The following is an 8903-nucleotide window of genomic DNA, read 5'->3' as shown; positions in this document are numbered from 1 at the left end:
GTGTGCGGAGGTACATGGGAGCAGGAGGGGGAGCGGTGGGCTCGCTGGGTGACAGCCAGCGAAGAGCCCCAGGCTCTGACCACCGGTTTCGGGGCCCCACAGCAGCTCTTGGTTGCAGTGTTAACTTCGTGTATTGAATACAAGAAACACTTAGACCTCACCTATCTTTTATTCATGGGGAGCCTGTTAGAAATGTTTTTTTTTAAGAGAATGCATGCCTGTTAGAACAGCAAATATATTATCTGCCATATGTACTGAGGAAAGCTGGTACGTGCTGTCAGCAGTAAAAGTTACTGTACAAACTTGTGACTTGATAGGGGCAGCTGTTTCCGTGCATTTGACACTCAGTACCTTCTTGTGTTTTTACCAACAATTGCTTGCCATGTGCGGCGTTTTGCAGACTGTACTTTTCTGTACTACTATGCCATGTTAAGAGGTGTACTCTGAGATTTTACTCAATGAAGGTAAAATTTCTGCATAGAATTGACTCCCACTCAGATTCCTCCATTCTTTGGGTTTGGGAGCTTCTATGAATTAAATTCAGCCAGTTGTCTAATGAATGGAATTGGATCTTCCAGGGAAAATAAATAATTACAGCTTCTTAACTGTTTGTCTGATGCTTATGGTAATCACTTGTCCAAGCTTATTGTAGGAACTTGAGATGCGTCAGGATAGTATAAATGCATATAGATTGCCTAGTTCAGGAGGTAGTATTTCAATCCTTCAGTTTCACAGTTAGTTCTTTTCATTGGAAATAAACTGAAAAAATAGGAAAACACACCAGGAATTAAAAAAAAAAAAACCCAAACAATCCAAACGTTTAGGTCAAAGCAATGCAAACATGTCAAAACTGATACTAGACCAGTACAATCTCCAGTCTTTACACAGACAAAAAAGAAAGATGGCTAACATATCCTTCAAAACAGTTTTTCAGACATCTTTCTGTATCTTTTTTAAGAAAAACTACAGTTGCCTGCTTTGTGTTTAAAATAGTTCAGGAAAAAGGTATGAATGAGTTCTGTCAGTAACTAGCTTACCACTCTGCTGATATGCTTTGGTTTCTTCCCTTTATCAGTATATTCCATGAGTAAAGTGTAAAACAGTGTTTATTTGCTGTAATAGGTTTAAAACTTAAACTAACCCTTACCTTATTGGATTCAGAATTCGAAAGTCTTAACCTAGAACAAGAAAGATGTTAATGTTCATAATGAATGCTAACATTCACTAGCTCCATACATTTTACTTCTAAGCCTGATGCGGGACAAACGATAGTTCAAAGTACATGCAAGTTCTTAGTCCTAACCTAATGAATATTTTAAAATGCATTTGGTCACTTCAGTCTATGTGTTAACATGCCATTTGGAATACTGATGTACCGGTAATAAAGATGTGATGCTTACCTTGTTTTCTGAACGGAACTAATACAGTATTTTGATGTATCACAGGTAAATTTTTCCATAACCTTATGGAGAAAAAGGACTTTGAAGCATGGCTTGATAACATTTCTATTACATTTCTTTCTCTGACGGACTTGCAGAAAAATGAAACTCTGGATCACCTGATTAGCTTGAGTGGAGCAGTCCAGCTCAGGCACCTCTCCAATAATCTAGAGATTCTCCTCAAGAGGGACTTCCTCAAACTTCTTCCATTGGAACTTAGTTTTTATCTGTTAAAATGGCTTGATCCTCAGACCTTACTCACATGTTGCCTCGTCTCTAAGCAGTGGAATAAGGTTATAAGTGCCTGTACAGAGGTGTGGCAGACTGCATGTAAGAATTTGGGTTGGCAAATAGATGACTCTGTTCAGGATCCTCTACATTGGAAGAAGGTTTACCTAAAGGCTATTTTAAGGATGAAGCAACTGAAGGACCACGAAGCCTTTGAGACATCCTCTTTAATTGGACACAGTGCCAGAGTATATGCACTTTACTATAAAGATGGACTTCTGTGTACAGGTAGGAAGGACAGAAAACTTGGAGTCTTACAGTTCTTTGCTTTCTGCCCCCACCCCCCCCGTATGATTAATGACAATTTGCTTTTCGTTTACCAGACAGATTATTTTCATAGTCCTAATGCAGTTTAAGATGATTCAAAATGACTTTTTCTTTGTGTTCAGTTTCTAAAACACCTGGCACACTAATAAACTACTTAGTCAGTTTAATAGGAAAACAAGGAGACCAATTTTTTTGTTGGAGGATAACTTCCAGTTAAAAGGATCTTGTTTGGGCTGTGTGATCACTTCAGTCTCCCAAGGTGTGGCAAGAAAAGTCTGTCTTCTTCCTTGAAATAAGACAGTTTCTCTGATACAGTCTGTAAGCACTTTCAGTTCTTAACATAAGTGCTTATATGAAGAACTGTAAACTAGATTTAACCTTGCTACTAGTCTGACTTGTACATTGTAATGCTAATTTTAGCTTTCTCCCTGAAGACTGCAGACTTCAGGATTTCAGTTTGAATGTAAAAATACAGCCAGAAGAAATATGAAACCTTCAGTATGAAAGAATAGTAACGAAGTTACAGTGGACTGCTGTCAGAGTATATTCCAAGGATTTCCCAATCACTTGAGATGACAATGCTATAGGATAAGTTGGGAATACTGGCTAAGTACTCCCACATTTGTTGGTACATTAAGATGGTTACTAGAAACCAACACCTGAACTCTAGCCAGTCCTTTGCTTCCCTACTCAGCGGGGAATGTGAATACACAGGAAGCATCATTGTCAAAACTTTCTGAAAAGTGGCACGCTTCTGTGCTGAAACCACTAGGAGAAACAAGTGTAAGGGTCCAGGGTTTTATTCTGCTCTCCGAAGCCAGAAGTCTGGACTTACTTTATGAGTTTAAAAAAACCACCAAAACCAAACCAAACAAACAAGACCAAAAACAACAACAAAAAAACAACTTTGGGGAGAGAAAGGAAACTGTCAGGTGATGGGTCCTGGTATTCATCTGCTGTCCTTTGAGATTTTGTGGACTCCTTTCCTACCTGAAACAAACTAAAGCTTGCAGTATAGTCAGTGGCTCTGCAAATCTGAGAGTGACTTAGCATGTAAAACTTCCATGCATCTATTTCAGTAGACACTGTCAGTCAGAGGCAGTGTGGGAATCTATGGAAGGTGCTGAAAGGATATGAGGAAAATGGAAGGCCAGACATCTAGTAGCTTAATTAACATGAAAACAAGAGGCTTTGCTGAGACTTAAAATTAGGGCTTATTTGCCATTCCAACAGCTTGAAAGTACTATTTAATGAGAAAAAGTTCAACAGGGGGAAATGCAAAGCCCTGCACCTGAGGAGGAACAACTCTATGGCACCAGTATATGCTGGGGGCCACCCAGCTGGAAAGCAGCCTGGCAGAGAAGGACCCACGGGTCCTGGTGGACACAAAGTTGACCATGAGCCACCAACATGCCTTTGCTGCAAAGAAGGCTAGTGGTATCCTGGGCTGCTTTAGCAGGGGCTGTATTAGGAGGAATGTTGCCAGCAGGTTGAGGGAGGTGCTCCTTCTCCATGCAGCACTGGTGAGGCCACACCTGGAGTACTGTGGCTGGTTCTGGGCTCCTCAGTACAAGAGAGACATGGGCACACTGGCAAGTCCACCAAAGGGCCATGAAGATGATGAAGAGACTGGACCATCTCTCATATGAAGAAAGGCTGAGAGAGCTGGGGCTTTCTATCCTAAAGAAGAGAGGGCTCAGGGAGAATATTATCTATGTATGTAAATACCTGAAGCAAGGGTGCAAAGAAGATAGAGCCAAGCTCTTTTCAGTGGTGCCCAGTGACGGGACAAGAGGCAGTGGACACAAACTGAAACATGGGAGGTTCCCTCTAAAGCACATTTTTACAGTGAGAGTGATTGAGCACAGGTTTCCCAGGGGGATTGTGGAGCGTCCATCCTTGGACATACTCAAAAGCCATCCGATCATGGTCCTGGGCAACTGGCTCTAGGTGGCCCTGCTTGAGTAGGAGGGTTGGAAGAGTTGACCTCCAGAGGTCTGTTCCAACCTTAATCATTCTGTGATTCCATTAAAATACTAAGACAGACATGGAAGACCAGTATAGGATTGGAAATATTATTTACTCTTTGCTTTCAATTACTCTGTTATTTTATATTCTAGGATCAGATGACTTGTCTGCAAAACTGTGGGATGTAAGCACAGGTCAGTGCATATATGGTATCCAGACACACACTTGTGCTGCAGTGAAGTTTGATGAACAAAAGCTTGTAACAGGATCTTTTGATAACACAGTAGCCTGTTGGGAATGGAGCTCTGGGGCAAAGACACAGCATTTTAGAGGACATACTGGTGCAGGTACGTTGGACTTTTCAATTTGTAATTTCATCAGTCAAGTAACATAGATTATAATTTGTTTGATGATGATGCAAGTTAACTCTTTGCACAATAGTGGGGTTTTTTTAGGCTCTGTCCCAAGTCACCTTTTGGGGTTGTGGTGGGGAAGCAGCCAGAGTAGATCTAAATCTCTCTGCCCTTGAATAAGGCCAAAGCTTAGCCGTGTAGTGTTTTGCAGTTGCATGGAAATAATCCTAAATGCCATGGTTATTCACTACTTTTGAGTCTACCAACAAGACACAAACCCTAGGTAGCAGGGAGCACGTGGCCACGGCTGTTCTTTATATCCCTAGACTAGAGGTGGGCTTACAGCAAAGAACACAGCAGAACCTGAGAATCTGTATTTGTATTTCCCTCATAATTAACTTCTCTGGCCTCTACTGCAAAATATCCTCAACTCAGCTGTATGTCTGCTCCCCTGTGAGTAATGAGATGCATCACATGTACTAATCCTGCTGGAACTGACTTACTAGAACTCTTAAAATGGGAACTTTTTTAAAAAAAAGTTATGCTTTGCCATAGTCCAGCCATAAAGGAACCACTGATGTACATGCTCCTAATTTGGACAAAAATCAGCAATTTTGCGATGCAAAATTTTTAGGAATCCAGAGCAACAGTTCAAGATCAACAGTTAAAGCTGTAGTAGCATATGGTTTTAGAGGCTATATGATCTAGCTAGTGTTTCACTTACAGAAAATCACATGCATACAGACTGGTATTCCTTATTTAGTACCCTCTTTGCTTGTAGTTTTTAGTGTGGATTACAATGATGAACTTGATATTCTGGTCAGTGGCTCTGCAGACTTCACTGTGAAAGTATGGGCCTTATCAACAGGAACGTGCCTGAATACCCTTACTGGACACACAGAATGGGTCACTAAGGTGGGAATATTGATTTTTAATTAATCTTGCAAAACACTTACTTGCAATAAGTTTGTAACGTGTTCTAAATTTCTATTTCCTAATCCTAAACTATGTAGAATCTGGTGTAGAATCTGAAGAACATCAGGAAATACTGCAAAATAGCATTTCATCAGAAAAGATACTTAAAGACGCAATAATTAAACCTTTCAGATCATTGAAGATATTTTTATTTCAAAGCAGCTGGCGTAATATCAGGAATCAGTGTTTGATTCAAAGAATGAATATAAACAATGGTTCCGAAAGAAAGCTACTTTAAAAATTACGTAGAAAAACTAATGATCTTGATAACCAAAATCTGAGCTTGATAGGTGTTCTGAAGTCAAAACCCAGTATTTTTCTTCTGAGTATTTCAGAACTTGGAAGGCGGGGAGGTCAGTCTAGAGGTGTAGTACATATGTTCACTTACCAATACTGTAAGTTGTCACTAGTAGGAAATAAAAAAGTGTAAACTGTAGTTTCCCTTCAGTTGCTAAAAGTGTTTGTATTGTCTTTATACACGAGTACAGTATACAGGTTGTCAAGGAAGTGGAAAATGCAAATATAAGTTTGGTTATTTAACAGCATCAACATAAATCATTACATCCTTCAATTACAGGTAGTTTTGCAGAAGTGCAAAGTCAAATCTCTTATGCATAGTCCTGGGGATTTTATCCTTCTCAGTGCAGATAAGTATGAAATCAAGGTATGTATCATATATCATACATATATCGTTGCAATACCCAGCGAAATAAAATGCTTGAGTGCTTCACTGAAATTTACAAATAATATAAGACTTTATTTTCTTCCATATTCCCCACTTGTAGAGTTGCGTGCAAGACATGCAACTCTTTGGAAGCTAAGTTTTCAATGCTTTCCTTCATGTTTAGATTTAAGTTATAGCTCTACATGAATGGTAATACAAAAATAAGTGCTTTCAGTGCGTGCCTAATGTGCTAACTTGACAGTGAAGCACATAACTGCAAGTACTGTTACTGTTGGGGACTTTTGGGTTGGAGAGTGCCATAAATAGTTTGTGGCTGTGGAAGCGCTTCATAACTGAAACATTCTTACATTTCTGTCCAATTGGATGGTTGATTTTTTGCTGTTCTTTAAAGCAGGCATTTTCACTTGGATTTTTTTAGGCTAGAAACAACACTGCAACAATACTGTAAGACAAGTCACTTAGAAGTGTTGATGTTCCTACTTAAAGGAGAGAAATATTTCTGAAAAACACATGCACATGTTTACCCGATGCTTAAAGAGAGACTGTAAGGCTTGCTCTATTTGTGTGACAATTTATAATGTGAATGTTTTATGGTCTTAAACTGTTGTAGATTTGGCCTATTGGAAGGGAAATAAACTGCAAATGCTTAAAAACGCTGTCTGTTTCTGAAGATCGCAGCATCTCCCTACAGCCTAGACTGCACTTTGATGGTAAATACATAGTGTGCAGTTCAGCACTAGGATTATACCAGTGGGACTTTGCCAGCTATGATATTCTCAGGTAAATCTTTCAGTTTAAGACTCAGACTTCTTTAAATAAATAAGAAGCAGAACATGCTCATTTTAATAACTTCAGATGTAGGCCAAAAGAATCTTGATAAAAATTCTATAAACATCTTACTTTACAAATATTGCCAGGTTTAATTCTAGTTTATCATCTGTTAATATGAGTCATTTGGTTATTATTTTAGTTTCTGGACACAAACTAGTCCTCTTTCATATTTTCATTCCATAGGTGAAGAGTTTCAATATAGACTTAAATCGAACTGCAGTGCTGTAGTTGTGTCCTGGTTTCGGCTGGGACAGAGTTAATTTTCTTCCTAGTAGCTGGTATAGTGCTGCGTTTTGGATTTAGTATGAGAATAATGTTGTGAATGTGAAACTGTACTGACTAGAAGTTAATGTTGCCATGGAGACTGCTGTACAGAGAGCCAGGTCGCCATTTCTGGGGTCCTTTCATGGGACAAGAAATTAAAAAGATTCTTGTTCCTTATAACACTACTTATTCGTCATTCTTGATAACGCTGTGAAATCTATCAGATTGCAGTAAGGGATCAAACAGGATGGCATTCTGTTTCCATAAAAATAAAAAGTCTGTATCTGTTAGAAATGGTGGCAAAGATTGTAACTTATTAAAGAAAAAATTGCATTTTAGAACTGTTAGCAGACTCTTAGTTGAAACGCCCCGAATATCTGTAGTGTATCTACCATAGGAAGATCTACTCCAAAAGAAGTGCTTCTTGTCAGTAAGAATAACTGAGTAATTTCACCTCTTAGCAGTAAGTGAACCTCTTTCTCATTTGAAAGGTGGAAGGGTAAACTGAGAACAGATTTTTTCATCTCCGTACATTTTTGTGCCTCAGTTCTGTGCTTTATGTAATGCAATGATCAGGTGTTTGTTCAGTTGTGGAAAACTTACTCTTTTCAATTTCTGTTCCAAGTTTTATTTATTAAGGCAAAAAATACCCTAAAGGTGTAGGGGAACTAACAAATACTTTTATTTCTCCCTAAGATTAAAATGCATAATTTATGCTAAGTGTGAATAAAAAAGCCTTCTGTTAAGGACCAATCTTGAATGATTTATCTTATCTTCTTATCACAAGAAGGCATTTCTGCATTTTATTTCCAGCTTTTTTAAAAGAGTGGACAAAAGAATAATTCGAGGTTTTACCTTTTAATTTAAAGATGTTGAGGCATGAAATCCCTATGGAAATTTAGTGTAAAACACAAGTACATTTGATCTTTTGTGTGTACCTAGGCGTAAGACTTTTTTTTTTTTTTTTTTTTTTTCCTTTTTTCCCCCCCGGTGTGCTCTGCACAATCCCTTCCAAACCCTGACTTTTACTTATGTTCAGAAGGGTCTGTCCTGAATACACAAAGCCAGAACTGAAACTACAGGCCTGACTGCATCTAAGCATTCAGTTGCTTAGTTTGAAAAATTTGCATCCAGTTCTTTCTAACTGCTTTCAGAATCATGAGTTTAGACACTTACTTTCTACAGACGCATAAGGATTTGTTTAAGTAATACAGGTTCATGACTACATCATGACAGTTTCTAACACTGTTGTCTTGTCTTCTAGGGTTATCAAACCTCCTGACTTCTCAAACGTGTCCTTGCTGGGCTTTGGAGAGATATTTGCTCTACTGTTTGATAACAGATACCTGTATATAATGGACTTGAGGACAGAAAAACTGATAAGCCGCTGGCCTCTACCAGAGTATAGAAAGTCAAAGCGAGGTTCAAGCTTTTTGGCTGGTGAAATGTCTTGGTTAAACGGACTAAATGGCCAAAATGATATGGGCTTGGTTTTTGCCACCAGTATGCCAGACCATAGTATCCATTTAGTGTTATGGAAAGAACACGGCTGAAAAGCTCACGTATGCAGAATCTTCAGGAATATATGGACTATCAGCAGTGTCCATAAAATGAGACTTTGCATGAACCAAAGCTGCACACCGAATGGTATCATCATGCAATGCACAATCATTTACTTTTATTTGGGCATTTGGGAATGGGTTGTTTTGGACATAATGCAATACAGCATGCTAAACAGTATTCACCACAAAGTTTTGTCTGTACTCGTGTTTAAGCATACCTGTTCGGGCTCTGAAGCATAGCTTGTCACGTTTAAACCATTCAGATCCACCA

The 8903-nt window shown here is 38.9% G+C and overlaps 1 protein-coding gene across 1 annotated transcript; it reads left to right on the top strand.

The window, feature by feature from the left end:
- The first annotated feature begins 1449 nt into the window (after positions 1–1449).
- Positions 1450–8903, top strand: FBXW2 (F-box and WD repeat domain containing 2). Its single transcript, XM_009892300.1, has 6 exons — positions 1450–1955; positions 4115–4309; positions 5097–5230; positions 5868–5954; positions 6586–6755; positions 8335–8903. Exons 1-6 carry the CDS (start codon positions 1466–1468, stop codon positions 8621–8623), a joined length of 1365 nt encoding a protein of 454 aa, XP_009890602.1. The 5' UTR covers positions 1450–1465; the 3' UTR covers positions 8624–8903.

Source organism: Charadrius vociferus, unplaced genomic scaffold (genome assembly GCF_000708025.1).
Source record: "Charadrius vociferus isolate BGI_N301 unplaced genomic scaffold, ASM70802v2 scaffold549, whole genome shotgun sequence".
Taxonomy (NCBI): domain Eukaryota; kingdom Metazoa; phylum Chordata; class Aves; order Charadriiformes; family Charadriidae; genus Charadrius; species Charadrius vociferus.
The sequence above is the reverse complement of the archived record's forward strand: the minus strand, read 5'-3'. Positions and strand labels throughout refer to the sequence as shown.

Coding starts and splice junctions, on each gene's coding strand:
- FBXW2 (XM_009892300.1), top strand. CDS start 1,466: ATGGAGAAAAAGGACTTTGAAGCATGGCTTGATAACATTTCTATTACA. Junction 4,310..5,096: donor TAGAGGACATACTGGTGCAG/GTACGTTGGACT, acceptor CTTTGCTTGTAG/TTTTTAGTGTGGATTACAAT. Junction 6,756..8,334: donor GCCAGCTATGATATTCTCAG/GTAAATCTTTCA, acceptor CTTGTCTTCTAG/GGTTATCAAACCTCCTGACT.